The 18,389-nt window shown below is 38.5% G+C and overlaps 1 protein-coding gene and 1 long non-coding RNA gene across 2 annotated transcripts in view; one reads left to right on the top strand and one right to left on the bottom strand.

Annotated features, from left to right (window-relative positions):
* The window catches only part of LOC149654152 (frizzled-5-like), a 37,763-nt gene extending 19,527 nt beyond the window's left edge, over nucleotides 1-18,236 (top strand). The window contains exons 2-4 of the mRNA XM_089845547.1: nucleotides 9,626-10,638; nucleotides 13,744-14,010; nucleotides 14,168-18,236. Of these exons, the coding sequence (XP_089701673.1) occupies nucleotides 10,259-10,638; nucleotides 13,744-14,010; nucleotides 14,168-15,533 (2,013 nt within the window). The 5' untranslated portion in view covers nucleotides 9,626-10,258 and the 3' untranslated portion in view covers nucleotides 15,534-18,236. The remainder of the gene's footprint in view (nucleotides 1-9,625; nucleotides 10,639-13,743; nucleotides 14,011-14,167) is intronic.
* LOC149654153 (uncharacterized) lies at nucleotides 2,380-3,316 on the bottom strand. Its single transcript, XR_016370515.1, has 2 exons — nucleotides 2,978-3,316; nucleotides 2,380-2,876 (listed from the first exon to the last, which is right to left on the bottom strand). It is a non-coding gene; the product is annotated as an uncharacterized LOC149654153 (long non-coding RNA).
* Nucleotides 18,237-18,389: the final 153 nt, after the last annotated feature.

The following is an 18,389-nucleotide window of genomic DNA, read 5'->3' as shown; positions in this document are numbered from 1 at the left end:
ATAAATACGTGGACATTCTGTTCTCTTTTAATTATTCAGCTCTAAAAATTCTTACAGACTTATTTATGAGTAGCGAAGTGTAACTTTGTTTGTTGTGGGTAAACATTCATTTATAACCAGTACAATTTTAAGTAGATAACCACAGGCGTTCTGCTCTAGTAAAATATGGTCAATAAAACCTAAAGTTTACAATCTACAATCCTTTTCTCAAAATTTGAGTGAAACCTTTAGGAACAAACATATTTAATCGATATTTAGACCTAATTCAATGGTTCAAAGAGAAAAGAGATAAAACTTTTCCAATCTGAATTAAATGTCTAACATTATCGATGCAATTTTTAATCGTTAAACGGAAAGTGGGATTGGGCGGGAAAAGGGTAAGTGAGTTATGGGACTAATCGAAGGAACAGACAAACTATAGGTAAGAGAGAGAAAGAGAGAGAGAGAGAGACGAATGGAATAAAGCTGGCAGAAGCGTTTCCATGACAATTTCGATTTCCGGAAAATTCGCTAAGACCCAAATAAACGACGTGGCGGACGGACTAAGATTGAATCGAATCTCTTTAAAGATCAATACCGAAATAGCAAATGATATTCGCACCCGCCCTATGCACCCTTGTTATATATACATATATATATTCAGGGACACATACCCTTAAAATAAAAGGAAGGAATCACTTTGTTAGTCAAGCCAAGCCCCTCTGTCACGAGGAAGGGTCGAGAAACAACTTCGGAATCGGAACCGAACGATGAATTAGAGATAAAGCTAAAGCAGAACTTTTATTCCTTCCTTCTATTTTAAGATATGGTTCCCTGGTACAGTACGGATGAAACGGACAGAAAGGTTAAGGCAACCAGGAATAATAAAACCGTGAAATTTAATCAAGTTTCCGTCCGGAACTGCGAGAAGATATCTACGTACACCACACTACAATGGGTTTTAATTTATATTCCCCTTAGTTCAAACTGCTGCAGCAAACAAAAGACGATTCTGCATAGCGCATATACTGTATATAGTGCGATGTTATCAAAGATTCCACTGTTTTGAACAGTCCAAATGCGGACGGCTTTCACGATGAGGAGCAAATAGAGTTTGTGAAACTTAGCGAATAACGCGTATATCCCGGTAGATATTTTGCATCTTAATTTCAATAGTGGTACTGAAAAGGGAGGAGCTACGGCGACGTGACGTCAATATTTTGTATAGTCTAAATTGTAAGGCCTAAACTGACGACTTCCAATATGGTCGCCAAAGAGGTTAGAGATAGGAGGGTGTGACGTCACGAGAAAGTTCGTAGTAGCAGACGTCTTTTCGATCAGTTTCCTAAACTCTGTCAAATGTTGTAACAGTTCTTCTTTAAACACAACGTGCATGGTAAGATTTTTTTAAAAAAACAAACGTTTCCAGCATATATTTTATAAACGAATTTTGCTATCTAGACATCGTTTTATGATAAAAATCGTGCAAAAATTTGTTTAATCTTAAGTATGGCCTGATTTTAGATGCGGAATTTTAATCTATGTCAAGCATTACCAGGGAGGGATATGAAAAAACGTCATTGTTGATATTGGAATAGTGAAGAAAAAAAGGCGCGAGATGTTGGAAGAGGGATGATAGGAGTGGCGCACCTGCATACACAATAGATTTTTAGAGCTAAGCTCCCAAACACTCAGCCTATATTGCTTCTGAGTGGCAGCCAGCGAGCAAGCAAGATAGGCCTCTCTAGATAGTTCGTGATTCCAAAATTTTAGCCCCGTTACAAATAAAAGTATACGTTTTAACTTTAAAACTCAAAAATAAATTCGTGTATCTTGTAAAGAACAAACTAAGATTTATGTGTCTGTAACGTCTTTTAAACACAAATATTTGAAAGTTAATTCCAAGGTCGAAGGAACGAATCCTTTGAAAATGTATAAACTATTTGGAAACTTTGTCCGCTTTGGGGCCAATACTTCGATAAATTATTCCGACTAGATTTATACCGCTTTATCGTATATCAACCCCCTTTCGAATTTTCTTCTTCTTTTACTTTTTCTTTTTTTACATTTTGAAGTTGAAATTCTTATTCGGCAACTTGTCTCTCTCTCTCACACACACACACGTGGCTAACTATAGTGACTAAAGACACGAAATACCCACGCATACATCTCCAAGAGATAGCGAGATATTGGATAGGGCCAAAAGAAGAAAAAGATTCGAAAGAAGGAATAACTTTTAAAAATAAAGTGACATTGGTTGGTAACTCGTTTCATCACGTCTTCCCGATAACTAACTACTGACATCTGGGGCTACGGGCTCAGCATCCTATAGAGAAAGATTCTTTTACACCCCCTTCCCATCCCCCTCCAGCAAAGGGAGAGTGAAATACTTCGCAAAAATAATTTTTAATATTTTATTAGAAAGAGTATATTTAAAATAATGAATATTTCGAATTGAAACTATGTACACATCTATACTATATAAAAGAAGTTATTGGCAGTAGGGACTTGGCAATTTAAGCATAACACCACCCACTGTCGCCATTCTGGTGGCCATTTTGCAGATTAGAAGCTATTTCAGCAAATTTTCCGACCCCTTCTTGGTATCTTTTACGGTTTCCAACGCAGTCCTCATAAACCCCGGTCGCCATTTTGGTGTCCTTTTTATGGATTATAAGCTATTTCAGCACCTTTTCCGACTCCCGTTCTTGGTATCTTTTCTAGCATAAGTGGAAACTATAGTGAAGATGCATGACGTAGTACAGTGCCAAGTCCCTATCGTGTTTTCCACATCTGCAGAGACTATGGTTTACAATGCAGTGCCCATAAACTTCACAGAGATGCAACTTGTGAACATTTGTTCGGACTCCTTCAAGAAACTTATCTGTTGGTATCGTCTTTAACATACGAATTTGAAATATTCATGAACTTACACGTTCTCTCTTTCGATTAAAAGGAACAAAACCCTCTAGGTAATAATTGTTTATCAACAACAAACCTTGCTTAAATGACGTAGTCTCAAAACTCAGCTTCGTTTCATGATTTCATCTCTCCTTTAAAACAGCTAGAGTAGACGGTGGATATAATTTCGAATTTCCTTCTCGAAGCCAGCAGTGAACTGGCGGATAAGGTTTTTTTTTTGGGAGGTTTTTAGGCCTAGCTTGGTTCTCCTGATTGACAGGTAGGAAGTAAAAAGATACGGGGCAAGAGAGGGATGGAAAAAGGGGGTATATTCTACCGGGGGATCTTCTAGCCGAGGACTTGAAAGATGTAGGGAAGGTTTGGTTAGAAAAACATTAGTAAGCCTACAAAACTGGCCCTGTTAGAATTTGAGGCTCCCGAAGTCTCCGATCAGACTCTCAGAGCTTCTATCCTCAACTCAATTCCCCAGTGTGGCAAAGAGGGGAGGGTTAAATGGGAGGCGAGTGCAGCATGGTACGCTAAAAGATTGGACCGAAATTTAGTTTTTTCATCCTTTTTTTGTTTTTCGGTTATCTTTGGGGTACCCAAATCCCCGAAACATTAAAATTTTCCCTTAGCTTCTTCAACAGAAATTCTTACAAAAATAACAATCAAGCAAACATGTTTTTCAGCCTTACATTGTGAAAGAGTTTAATTCCGAAACTATTCTTAATTATCCTTGCATTTAAATACGATTGCAAATCATTTGTTTTTGCAAATTAACCGCTGTCAGAAAGTTACAAACAGACTAAGCTACGTCTGTCTTAAAAATGGCCGATAGAGTAATGTCATTGGTTGGTTAAATATGACGTAAGAAGAAAAGGATGTTAACAATGATATCTTCTTTTTCCCAAATTTTAAAAATAAATAAAATAAACAAGTTAAACCTGAACCCTTAATTTAGTCTAGTCCGCGAAATGACGTTTTTTTTCGAATTTATAGGATACCATTACGGTTTTAATTATATATGTATATATTTTACCCTTGCAATTTTCTATAGCTTATTCCGTTGGGTATGTACAGAATTTTACAAACTAATCCTTTCATTAAATTGCTGTAACAATTAAAGTCTAACCCGAAATTAACGAAAATACCATTGGTATCAAAAACAGGGACGAGAAAAATATTTGTGTTTCATCGTATGATTCAAATAATAGGGTTTTAAACGAAAATTGCATTATTTCCTTCGCTGAACGAACTCTCCAGAAGAGAAGGCGGAAAAATATTCATTCGTTCGGGCCTTGGATTAAGCCTCGGTCCAGCCAGACCGAGTAAAAGTATATATATATATATACACGATTAGGCCTTAATGAGTCTCTCTTAAAACGCTTAATGATCCAATGGGAAATGGGGAAAAATATATATCCGCGTACCCGCCAAGTACTCGACGCTTTATAATTCTCCGGCTAAGGTTTAGTTTGAAGTCCATTACTTGAAGTAAAACATCACTTCCATCTAAATTCCTTCATCAGTTAGACTTTTAAAACATTCCCAATTTCTATAGAACTGTTTCGAGTCGTCGTAAAGAAATATTTCGTAGTGATTACTGAACTTAATCCTTTGGAAATTAGGCTTATCTTGGGATTCGTGGAGGACAGTAACGGGGAGATATCAATCTGTCGTCTGCTACAAGGACCACAAAAATGTAGTGTAGCAGACGACAGACGAATTTCTTCCCTTCACTTTCCTCCATGAATCCCGAGGTAAGCCTAATTTCCGGGGGCAAAGAATAAGGTGGATTGGACAGAGAACCGCCGTCGTGAACTATATTTTTCTTCACTTCAAATAATGAACTTTCATTTTCGGATGAAGCACACACTCTCTCTCTCTCTCGTGACTGTTAAAGTAGCATTGGGTAACGCCTCCTCCGCCCAAATTTAGTTTAATCATTTCGGGTGCAGTATAATTATCAAACGAGTGCTCATGCAGGCTTGCGGAAGCCAAAACTGGAATCGTCGCTAATAAATAAGACAGTACGCGAAACTGCAAAGGCTTAGAGTTATTTTACAGTGCACTTTTCCATTGATTCGATATACTCGCATCCCAGAACCACGTATACTTGGGTGCTACGCTACCAAAGTAAATTGAGAAAATTTTCCCTTTTGGCTTTAGTGGGTTCACTTTCCTGGCAGTCGGTCTCCAAGAGCGCTAATGCTTCAATTAGCGCGTACTCGTGTCGGGAGGACGATCTACCGGGTTATTAGTACCCCTTTTAGGAATCCGCGAAATTCAGACGACGTATCTCTATACTGAAGTCGCGAAAGGGGATAGAGCTAGTTGATGCTGGGTTTCTAGCTATTATTCCCTCGACAAATACTTCAGACCTTTTTAACCACTTGTACTGTTTCCAAGGCCCAATAATCCTAATTTTTACAACATGTACTTCGCATCGTCTGTCTACGTTTTGTGGCCCAATTATTGGTTGTCCCAGTTTAAGTATGCGCAATTGCATTTCAAACTGCGTAACGTACGGTAGAGTGAGTTACTTTGCATCGATTACCAGTGGGATAGAATGTTTTTCATTATGGTGCTGGTTAAAAAATGTTTAAAACGGGCTAAATTAAGCATTGAGGTATTTGCGTAATTGGTACGTGGGTTGGTGTTTGTAATTGCTCCAATACAGGCGTTGCTTTTGCGCAATTTTAATATCAGATGCCTTGGCCTAGGGCTGAAAGATTCAATGGAGGGTGGAATTCTTTAGCCTTCCTTGGTTTGTTGCCAAACACCTGAACTGAAATATTGGACACTGCAGCCATTCAAATAAGTAAATCTTTTAGATCTAGTGTGTATCGATAAAATTGATGGGTCAACATTATTCTCAACCCTCCCATGAAGAATTGCAAAAGTTTCCAAAAATAGATTCTGAATTTACCATGGCCAGGAGTTCAGTATTAACACTGCAGTCCATTTCTAAAACCCCATACCCCCTTGAATAGTCCCTTTTCTAGCAACCTCAATCTTATCAGTACTTCTTTTAAATTCCTGCTAAAAATATATCTCAAGATTTCCAGAATTCTACCATTGCTAAAGAACCCCAAAATCTGACCTGGCCCATCTTTCTCTGGAACCAATTCCAAAAAGAACGACGTCACGGGCCATGGGTTATAGTGTTCTTTATCTTCTTACCAATGTCCTAAGTACAACGTGAGATAGAAAAAAAGAAAATGCAAGTCCACCCTCCTCTTTTCTAGAGAAACACCCTCTTTTTTAAAAGGGTCGTAGCCCGTTGACGGTCATCGCTTATTTTGACAGCTAGGACCATGGTATTTTGTTCGTGGTTCCACATTGTCCCGTAACCCGGACCGTGGTATAGTAGGAGGAATTGATGGAGGGACGCGATAAAGTATAGTTTGATGTGAGAATGTGTGGTACAAGAATACGCTTAGTGTTCAAATGGAATATTCAGTAGGGTTACAGGTATTTTGACGTGTTTGAAATTTTGTACGGACAGCAATTGAATATATTGCAAACTGTAGTTGAAATGCCTGACCATAATTTACTTCTTGGTATTTGTAAAGTGGTTGAAGAGTTTAGTCCCCAAGGGCACGGCTCATAGTATTTGTTAATAATTCGTGGAATTATTTTCTGCTTATGACCCATTAGAGGTCTGCGTTTGCGTCAATGGTTATAGATCATTTTGCAGACGCTAGTAATTGAATGCAAATGGCAATAACAACAAACAGGTTTGCGCATTGTACGTGCACGAGCGTGCAAAATCTTCATGTTTAAAGATTGACTTACCCATAAGCAACACGAGTCATTTAGTGTGTCACATAGGTTGGTTCCAAGATATCCTATTGCACTGAAGTTCCTTTAAATCCTCACACCTGAAACGGCAAAAAATACAACACAAATCCATTTTACAGACACTGTCTAGTCAGTTAAAAAATATATAGAAACAATTTAAATTTTTGGCAAAAACAACGGGAAAAAAATTGGAGGGCAAGGTATTTTGGTGATATTTTTTATTTCTTTGGCCTAGGATTCTTTATCCCTAAAATCTCCCGCGCGATTGAACCCAGCTGATCTCAGGCTATATCTGCAGGGGTTCTAAACCCTCCCCCCTAAAAAGGGGGGCTAAAATATACTCTGATGGTAAGGCAAGGCTCAAGTACTTGGTCCTCAGTCCTAGCTCGCCCTCCCAAATACTCCGTCAGCATCCCCGCGATTTTCTTTTTTTCCTTTTCAAGAACCCAAAAACCTCTGGCGCGCGGTGTTGTATGCGGGGGTCTCTTTTCTGACGAGGACTTGGTCCACTTTTGACAGTTCTGATAGGGGGGAAACCCGAATAAACCTCGCCCAAGGAATGAGGAATCTGCCCATATTCGCAACAACCGGAAGTTCATTACGAGTAGTAAAAAACCTCAAGGTTTTAAAGGAAATCGCTTTGAACTATCTTTCTTTACTTAATTTAAAAGAATTTTGTAAAATCTCTTTATCTGTCGGTACTGTCATAATTAAATTAGAGAGATTTCTACGAGACATTTCGGGCGTCAGAAAAGATGGATTTTAACGACGCCAGTTACGATAAGGTTTGCTTTACGAGCTACAACGCCGTTCCTCGGATTATGAAGTACTAGAGTATCGTCTTTGCAGCTCCTAAGTTCTCTTCCCAGCCTCCCTACACGCCATCATCTTTTCTTCTTCTTCTCTGTCTTCTCTCATCTCCCATCCTCCGTCTCCAATGGAGAAGACTCGGAAGAGAGATAGAGAGGAGAAGCGAACGCTGTAAATTTCGGAAGAGAAGAGAGCCCCAGACATTTACGACTGCTCGCGGTTGTTTTGTGTTTATACGTTTCGGTTCTGGAATCGGCAAAAAGGAGCCGGGGTTAACGGCTAACTAATGACCTCGTAAAAGCGGGAAACCCGCAACCCTACTACCGATTTCCTCCTGTAGAGGACCAGCAGCGTCTATTTTGAGAGGAGGTGAAATTTCTTCAACACCGCGCGGTTACAATGCCTAGACCGCGCATTGACTTTTGATTGCCTATCAGTCGTGGCAATTGCCTTATTTCACCCTAGCTAAGCCCCGTGCACTTTGCATAAGAGCCTAACTTTAATTACTCTCGGGTTACACCTGCGGAAACACACGACATCGTAAATTGAAAGAAACAAACCAAAAATCCCCATCTTAAATACTAATTTCTCAGCGAAAATCTGTTTCCTTTCACGATTGTAAACATAATACACCGAGGTGCCGGAATAGCTAAGAAGATAAACAATCAGAAATCTTTGCCTCTCGCTACGATATTTGCGCTTATATTAGTCCCAACGTAGAATTGGAATGGGAGAAACTGTGCTTGGATAACGCTAGAGTAGTACATGGAGTATATAGACTTAAGACATCCTGGGGAACAAGCGTACAGTATTTGCTCCCTCCGTTTAGTATTTACTCTAGATCCCACGGGGGGATGGGGTGGCAATAGCACGTGCTACGTGGAACTGTAGAATTCACGAGGTAACAGTAATGTAAAAAGTCACTCTATCTTGGCAATTGCATATACGCTTGATATTAGGCCAAACCACGTACGTACCACCGCTGCTCGCACCCCGAAGAGTCAGTGCATGCATGTCTCGACTCTCGATGCATATTCTGGTAGAGATTCAATAAATTATGTAAGGTTTCCATAGCGATGCTCGCTCTGCGGGCATTGGAATTATACGTAGACTGACTGCGAGGCTTAGGTTTTGGCAAGGTATGCCTCGAAAACTGGGAACCCCTAGATCACGCATTTTCGAATAACTTGTTACCAAAACGACAAGATTCTATACAACGACCCACCCACCTTTTATACCCCAAATGGTTCCGCTATGTCTTTCAAATATTTGATAAAGGGAGGGAGATACGCTTCATTTTAAACTCTATGAATTATCAATGTTAAACTTAAATCGTGGGTTACTTTAAAGATGTTGTACTTAACATTTAATCCAGTTTAGGATGATTTACCTAAGGTTGCGGGTAATTTGTCAAATAATTTCAATATCACTTTGAGATAAACGTCGAAAAGTACTTCGCAGAAACCGTAAATTAATGTTAATGCATTCAAATGGTATAGGCGAGAAATTAGAGCCTTCTAGGTCTTTCATAAAGATGTCAATTTTTTTCTCTCTCTCTAAATTTCGATGCCATAAAAGGATTTTGTGGATTTGTATTAAAACGATACGATTTCTACCCCAGATGGTAAACTTGAATAGATTTGAAAGCCTTACAAGATTTTTCAATCAGAGAATCTACCAAATAGAATTTAAAACTTATTTGTATGCCCATACACCTTTTTCTATGGGTTACCTTTAAACTGTAGTAAAACCTGAACCCAAAAATCAGTATAATACATAGATTATACCCCCTGGTGATCCTGCCACACTCCTGTAAATAGGAGTAAGTCCAACCCTACGGTCATTTTGAAAAAACATCGAAATGCTCCATCACTTTTATAAAATAGGAACATTTTTTGGGTTTAGTATGTTAGCATCTTGGACTGACCTGAATTATAGATAATAGATAATATCAAAGGTGTATTTGTAAGCGGGGTGAGAGAACTCGCCTGACTGGTGGGTTCAATATATGGTCATACCAAGATGCTAACCGACTACAAAATCTGAGTGCATGCACTGTTGAAAATATTTCCCTCTTTTCCTTCAAGCTGAGCTAACTCAAGCCTTTTATTTGTTTTCTTCAAACCAGGTATTGTGGCTACCCCGAGGAAAGGACCCAAAAATCACTCTTGGCTGCCAACATTCGAGAAATATACGAAGAAAAAAATATATAGTACAATATATCTCGACCCCCATCAAACTCCTACCTATATTCCATTCAAACTGACAATTGATTTGGGGATAAAACTGGAAAAGCTACTACAGTATACTACCAGTCGTCCCCCTAAGGTCTCCGTCTCCGCCCTCACCAGCTAGGAGTACTTCGCTAGGAAAATCTCGATCGGTTTTTCCATTGGAGGAATCCCTGTGACGTTAGAGACTGAGTGAGAGGAGAGTTTGGCTCTGGAATTGAGACAGCAGAACGTTCACAACCTTCCAGTTCAGAGGATCGTGGTTCGCGTTACTGAAAAGGAGTTTCGCCTTTGGCACGTAACGTAACGGGATCGCGTAAAGTTAACGGGAAAACATTTCTCGCATAATTTATCTCGCAAGGAAGTTCTGTCATATGGGCTTGACTTTATCCACTGATTTTTGGGAATACTCGTGTAGCGCGAATTTGTGACTGTATTTCTCGAGAATACTTGGAGGCAAAGTCATAAGTGCCACCACTATGACATTGAGAAGTTGAACAGAATTGAAAAAATAGTCATTGGACATCATTATGGTGACCCTGAGGGTCATTAGGAATTGTTGTCATTACGGGGTCGCTTCGTCCCTGTTTTTCCGGCTGCTGCCATTAATTTTGGTGGCTTGCGGTCGAGCGGCGGTCAGCGGAAGCAGTGATGGCGGAGGAGGAATTGGTTCCAGTAACCGGGAACGATGCGAGGAAATCACCATCCCCATGTGTCGGGGAATTGGCTACAATTTCACTTCGATGCCCAATCAGTTTCATCACGATACCCAAGAGGAAGCCGGTCTAGAAGTTCATCAATTTTGGCCGCTGGTCGAGATTCAATGTTCCGATGATTTGAGATTCTTTCTTTGTTCGATGTACGCTCCAATTTGTATGGAAGATTACCAGGAACGGCTACCAGCTTGCAGGTAATTCAATTTTGTCTTTTTGTCCATGGGTTTTGCCGGGAAAGTGTGACAGATGTCTTATAAATCATTTTGAACCCTGACCCTAAAATTTATTTGTCTGTGATCGTTATCAAATTTTTGAATTTCACTGAGTTGATCAGATAAAACTGCTTCATTGTTTATTTGGCCCCAATTTTAAATGCTTTCCCAGGTACGGTAGAAACTATGGAAATGTTTCTTCAATTTTGTTACCGATTGAAGTAGTAGTTTGAAAAGAAGTGCTTATTTTATTGACACGAAGAATTTATAGATTTGTATCTTGTGGCCCAACCCTTTTATTCAAGAAAAGGAGGTGATTATTAGGGTCCTTTTGAAAAGAACTCTCTTTGAGGTCCCCATCACATCGCGGACACGCAAGAGAGATAGCAAGACATTCCCCCAATTTTTCTTTTAAATGGGAAAGTATAGGTAAAGAAGTTGTCAGCGTATGTGTGAGGTACTTCCTTCGAGTCCCATTACGAACGAACTTCACCTCTTTTCTTTGGTAAAAGAGAAATTCGCTAAAAGTTACTGGGGCGACAAGTTCTTCATTTATCTAGTAACTCATCTAAACTATTTAACTACATTTATTTTACGTCATTATCCGAGGCTTTAATCTGATTCTCGTGTGTTTATAAAGCAGTTTTAAAAGCCTAAACCGTCTTAATTGGCTTACTTTGAGATGGTATCTTACCATGGAATTTTCCTTTACACAATGAGAGGGGAGGAACTTATTTTGGTTAATTAACTCTAACCATCAAGATTAGTTTTCCATTGTTTATGTTGAATTTATTTTTTTTAAAAAATAAATAAATTAGGAAATTTAATAGCCTAGAATTATCTAGTATGAAATCTTTATGCAAATGAGTTTATGGTTTAGATTTTGGGAAACGCGAGTAAGGATTATGGAATTTATGTCAATAATTCGGATTCCAACAACAGAGGTTTAGAGAGAGGGGATTTCGGGGAAGAGGCGAATATACAATTTGAACGATTCCCAAGCAAATTCTAAATGGCAGGATCTGTCTGTTGGAATCACGGAGTATTATAGGTTGCCAAAATTGATATTAAGGGGGTTCAAAGGTCAAAGGTTACGTCATCTCCTTAAAGAGACGGTAATCTAAGCCATATTTAGAGCTTTTTAAGAGCGATCCGTATAAATAAAATGGACGGTTGTCTAATTCTCAGATTTAATCTCTGGGAGTTGAAGGTTGGATAGGGCACACTAGTAGTAAGCTTTAAGAGTATCATACGGCCTCTATATAGACATCGTTAGTTTACCGCGGTGGCGCGGTAAGATTTAGAGTGCCTCTTTAAATACATCTTCAGGCCCAATTTGTAGCTAAAAAAGTAAACTTTTAGCTACGAAGTTTTCTCCCTCGGAGAGAGAAAAGAGAAAGCGGGTGGCTTATAATTGATGATCCGAGCGCCGGGAATAAATTTGGACGTAAACCAAGCGTGACGGTACGCTTAAAAACAGCGCTCCTTATTGCCGCTTCCTAGTTCCTTAAAGATATTCCGCTGTAGAACCCAAAAAAGTGCAAGGAAAGCGACGCTAAGCGCCTACTGTTCTGCTTCTTTTCAATCAAGCGAAAATTTCTCTCTCACTTTACTTTTTTCGCTCCCGGAACAAAACGAACCCGAAGTATACCTAAGACACTCTTTTCTTACCCATGGTAGACAAGTAAATTTTAAAATGGTTAAATATTTATTTTAAGAATGATTATTTTGCGTTAATATACTTTTATTTATGTGCTACCAAATACTAACACGTACAAACAAGGAATTTTGTTTTGATCGAAGGGTAAAGGAAAAATCTTTGAATTCCTTGCGGAATACATTTTAAAAATACACTTAACTATAGGAAAGTTTTCTTGTTTTCTCTCTAAGATATAGTTTTGGGTTCAAACTTTGCAGGGTTAACCAAAGTTTAATTATTTATGCGTTAGAAATATGCAAATGACGGTTTTTTTTTCTGAAATAATTCGAAATGACAGACTTGACGTCACACACGCGAATTCTCGATTTAGTAAACAAGCAAGGACTAAAGAGATTTACAAGAAGATCTAGTGGGAGTTCTTGAGCTATTAGTAAGGTCAAAATGTGACTCTGTATTTGAAAAGGGAAGGGTAGGGTGGTCTTTCCTTAGTTATTAATTTTTTGGTGATTTTAAGGTAACTCTCGTTTGATTAATTAACTGTTAATTTTAAGAACAGGCGTTTTATTCATCAACAATTTTAAATGTAATTCTATAGTTAAGAGTGAGAGGGTATTCCTGTAAAATTCTCGTTTGACGAATCGATTTAGAAGAGGCTGAGGCTCTCTGTGGGTTCTATCCCCTGGGAACTCCCCAACCTTCCTCGACATAATAGCGACATTGGCATCGTGGACCCCTCTCTCTCAACCATTACACCTTACAACCCCCTCCTACGGTTGAAGGGAAAGTGCTCTAATACAAGAGCTTCCGGTTGGCGAGTAAGCGGGGGCAGGGGCCCAATATATAGGTTCTAGAGACCAGTCGGGTCCCGCGCTCGCCTGGCCCTAATGCATTTTGAGCTTCAAAGTCAATAAGCATTAGATTTAGGCCAAATTGAGAGTTACGAGGTCCGCTTCTATAAGACCCGCGACATCCAAACCTCCGACGAGTTCTAACCAACCTTTTCCATCGGCCTCTTCAGAAGTTGATAAACTTGAAACCAAAGGCTGTAATAGCGCGGATGGGAGGCTCATTTTACTCGGGTTTAGTTTCGTGTTTGTTTACTTTCGTAACGGAGGTTAGGACGCGGTATTCGGCCACGAAGCTTCTGAAAATTCCCCCGGGACTTACTGGAATATTCGAGCTTAATAACTTTATATCGTCGACACCGGCGCTTTCAACTGTTTATTTAAACTATGCGATAGCGAGAGCCTAAAGGAGATGAAATTTCCCTTTATATTAACGCGTCTTATTATTCTAAAAGTTCAAGTTTTAACGGTGTTATATTAAATCGCCATGGAGTGGCACCGGCTAAAACGCTTCGCGTTCAATTTAGACTCAAAGTGAAAGGCTTCGTGTGTTAATGTCAACAAATCTCACTCTTTTTCTAGGTCCGTTTGCGAGAGAGCTAGAGCAGGATGCGCACCAATTATGTTGCAATATGGATTCGCCTGGCCGGAGAGAATGAGCTGCGAAGAGTTACCAGAGTTCGGGGACCAGGAACGACTTTGCATGGACGCCAAAAACGGTGCCGAACCCGAGAATCCTGACCCTGGAATTCCTGGTGGAACATCCGGAACGGGTTCGGGTCAAAGGCCTCGCATTAAAGATCCCAAGAGACCCAGTTTCAGAGGAAGACCTTTTCGGGGACGCGAAAGGTACGTAATGTTTCTTGAGTTAGGGTTAACCAGAGTTGCAAATTTAATTTCGAATTTACTTGAGAGAATCTAACTTCAAAGGAAGCGCGTTATTATGTTAGAAAGCGTGCTTTTCACTAATTTGAAACTAACAATTTACAAATAAACAACATTACAGGCAAGACCGTTTGGTTCCAAGCAACAATCCAAACTCTGGTCTCCCTGCTGCTGGGTTACCAGGACTACCGGGTATATTGGATGAATGCGCTTGCGAATGCCGGCTGCCTAACGTCATGATCGCGGACCATACCGATTACCGATACTACAATAAGGTGGAAACGGGGACAATCATGAACTGCGCCGTGCCCTGCCGAGGAAAATTCTTCAACAAGGACGAGCAGTCGTTCGCCACCTTTTGGATCGGTCTATGGGCCGTGTTGTGTTGCGCCAGCACTAGCATGACGGTCTTAACCTTCCTGATAGATATGCAACGTTTCCGGTACCCGGAACGACCAATTATCTTCCTCTCGGGTTGTTACTTGATGATTTCCATCGGTTACATAGTCAGGTTAGTCATGGGACACGAAGCCGTCTCTTGCGACGGACCCATCATCAGTTACCACGTAACCGGTCGTCAAGATTCGTGCACCGTCGTATTCTTACTTATATATTTCTTCGGAATGGCCAGTTCCTTGTGGTGGGTCATCCTGACATTGACTTGGTTACTGGCTGCGGGACTTAAATGGGGTAATGAAGCTATCGCGGGATATTCCCAGTACTTTCATTTGGCCGCTTGGTTGGTTCCCACTGTGAAAAGCATAGTTATCCTAGCAATCGGAGCCGTTGACGGTGACCCAATCGCCGGGATATGTTCGGTCGGTAACCAAGACTTGGGACACTTACGCGGGTTCGTCCTGGCACCCTTATGCGTTTACTTGCTCTTAGGAACGTCTTTCCTACTAGCGGGTTTCGTGGCGCTTTTCCGTATACGTAACGTCATACGTCAACAAGCTCGCGCAAAGGCGGACAAATTGGAAAAGTTAATGATCCGTATTGGAGTCTTCAGCGTCCTGTATACCCTTCCAGCCACCATAGTCATCGGCTGCTACTTCTACGAGCAGCATTTTCGCCAACAATGGGAACGCAAGATGAACTGCCCGTGTACCACGTTGGAAGTTAAACCCGATTACTCCGTCTTCATGCTCAAGTACTTCATGTGTTTGGTTGTTGGAATCACGTCCGGGTTCTGGATATGGTCCGGAAAGACTTGGGACTCGTGGAAGAGATTCAAGGGAAGGTTGTGTAAAAGAGGCGTTGATGATGACCATAGACACCACCATCACGCGGTCATGGGGGCCGTTGGACTACCAGGGTCCGGTTTAATCCCAGTTGGAGGAGTTTTGGGTTGTACTCCGTCTGCCGTCATGATGACGGATCCTCAGTCGGGCTCCCAAATTAGGGCCTTCAAGCCAATGAGTCCCGTGAGCCACGTAGGGCAGGTACCTTCTAGTCACGGGAAACATATGCCACTGTCTCACGTATGAACCGAGGTTACTCGCGATTACTAAAAATACAAAGGGTTAAAAATTCTTTGGAACCATGGGGAAATCCGCGCTATCCCCTTGGGAAAACTAAAACCATAATAGCTCCGCCTAACATGGCAACAAAACAGTACAACCAGAGAAAATACAGGTTAAGGTAACTGCTAGCATATCCGATGGCGTTGTTTAAAGAGTGAAAAATTAGAATTGAATTCCATCTTGAACCATGGATGAATGAATTTTGTACAACCTGGATGAGTAATTAACAGAATACGAGCGCGAGCTTGCAGCTATGATTCCGCATCCAGGTTGCAAATAGCTTGCTAAAATAGTGTACAATGTCCAATCTATGGCAGCTGATTTACTAAGTAGACCCATAGGTTTGAGCGAGGTCATTTAACAACCTCAATTGGTTTTTAAGAGAATATACAAACACAGGCGAGGTTAAATGCTTTCCAGCTCGCTCATTGGGTTGAAATGGTCCATAACCAAATTATAATACCAGTATCGTTTGCATAAATTCACCCTCAAAAAATTTTAAAAACGAAAAAAAAATATATAAGCCCATTGTTTTTCTGAATCTATTTACAAAACTAATGTACTTATATTTAAATGTAAGTAGTTTTTTCTATAATAACTGGATAAAATAATTAAGGTATAATTCATCGAATAGCAAATGGCATATCATGTAATTAATTAATTTCTGTTTTAATTCTGGACCATAAAGATACGTAAAGTTAGAGAGCTTGGTAATTAATTATGTACATACAAAAGTTGTAAATTCCTAATTAGGGTTATGTAAATTATTATTATTATTTTGTTTTATGTAACTTCCCCAATTCACTCCTTCACTCAAAATACACCACTGAATTTTACAAAATTACTATATAATTCCCTTACCTAAATTGTAAAGTAACTAATTACCCCTTAGATGTAAAAAATAAATCGTGTAAGATGACGTTTTATGTGTCTGCTTTAACGGTAAAATTAAACATTCGCGAATTAAAAACATGAGAAGAAACGAAAAAACCAATTGTGTTCTTTGTGTATAAACAGTAATAATATTGTAATATAGAAAGAGAAATAAAATTTTAATTATAATGATATAGACGAAAATTAAAATAACTCGTGCCAAAAAAAAAATAAATAAACTTCATTATGAAAATATTAAACCTATATTATTGTGGCAAAAAAACCCTTATTAAATTATATTTAAACCAATTAAAAATAATTTGCAGCATGGTAATATTCAGTGCAACATTCAAATTCAATCCAGAGTGCAAAGCATAGAGTAGTAAGCAACATAGATCAAATTAAACAAGTAATTTACGTTTAATCTCAGTTAATTAACTACCCTGGTATATATATATTGACGCATTTAGTTGCCTGTGGTATTTCAAAGTCTTAGGTATATATATAAATAAATTAAATGAATAAAAAAATATTGATGAACTATTTTAAAACAGGGTAAATTATAAATCGTTTTAATGAGTCTAGAATTAAATAAATTGTTAATTAATAAACCTATCAGTTCCTTTCTCTTAACGTCTTCAATTTATCTCTAAATGGCGTTTCATTAAAGCAAACGATAATGTTTAGCTGTAAAACGTTTATCCATTAAGAAAGCTTCGTGTATTGTTTCAAAGCTATTATCTGAAGGTATAATAATCTACTAGAACACAAACACACTCCCTCTGGTGCCATTCTCTCATTCCTAGAACGAGGTAAGCAAATCGTCTCCTAATTTAGGGATGAGGGAACGAATTTACATAATTAACCTTTTAAAGCTCGTTAACAATCTATAGGGACTAATTAGTTTAGGTCTAAAGTTTTAACCCCTTATCTTAATCGTCTATAGTTTGATTGCAAATCACTCGTGATTCATTTCTTTTTTTTTTTTGGAAAGGTCAAGGTCAAATTATAGAGAGGTTAAGTTGGTAAAACTTGTATAATTAATTCCTCCAAATGTTTTAAATGCGTTAAGTGGTAAAATATTAATTAAAATTATGTGTAAATAGTCCAATTTTTAATAACGAATTGTAATTGTACGTTTTTTGTATAACTATCGTGCTTTTTGTACCAAGAAGCCTAACAACAGGGTATTAAAATCAATCGCTTTATATTAATTAATTGTTTTTATGTAAAAATAAAAAAGTAATTATAACTAAATTTAATTATATTTAAATTGAAAATTTTTCCGGCTTTGTAATTAAGTCGCACGTGTATAAAATTATAATTAAAATAAAAATAAAACCAAATGTTTCCATAAATCCCAAAAACTACAAAATAACGTAAGTTCCTCATTAAAAATTCTTAAATGGTAAACCCGCCCCTCCCCCCCCCCAAAAAAATCTTAAATAGTTGACGCACTTTTTAGTAGTAGGCAGTTCTTTGTACTAAATTAAATTTCAAATTGCTGATAATTGTAAATCGTGAAAAACAACTGTTATATCAAAAAAATGATAATCATTTAAATTCTGTTTATACTAAAAAAAGTCATATTTGGTAAACTGTGTCGTAAGTTTTTTTATTTTTTAGTAAATTAAAATTTGCGAAAGACAGCGAAATTATTCATTTCTAAATTAAGGCTTGACTAAGAACTCAAGTTAAATCGGATGACAAAGGCTTAATGATTTACATAAGAAAACATGTTTTTATATATAAATATATTACAAAATTTCGTCTAATAAAAAAAGTGTAATATACTTTGAAGTTTTAATTATTTCATCCAGGAGCCTAACCTTTGACCTTTATTCCTTAGCAGTTCTAATTAACAGATTAAATGCCTTCATTACTTCTAAAAGTGCATTAGTTTTATTTTCAAATTGATGCATTTACTTCTAAATTAAATGAAAAATG

This window comes from Phalangium opilio, unplaced genomic scaffold, assembly GCF_054372755.1.
Source record: "Phalangium opilio isolate 3A_F unplaced genomic scaffold, DU_Popi_V2 ptg000079l_1, whole genome shotgun sequence".
Taxonomy (NCBI): domain Eukaryota; kingdom Metazoa; phylum Arthropoda; class Arachnida; order Opiliones; family Phalangiidae; genus Phalangium; species Phalangium opilio.
The sequence above is the reverse complement of the archived record's forward strand: the minus strand, read 5'-3'. Positions and strand labels throughout refer to the sequence as shown.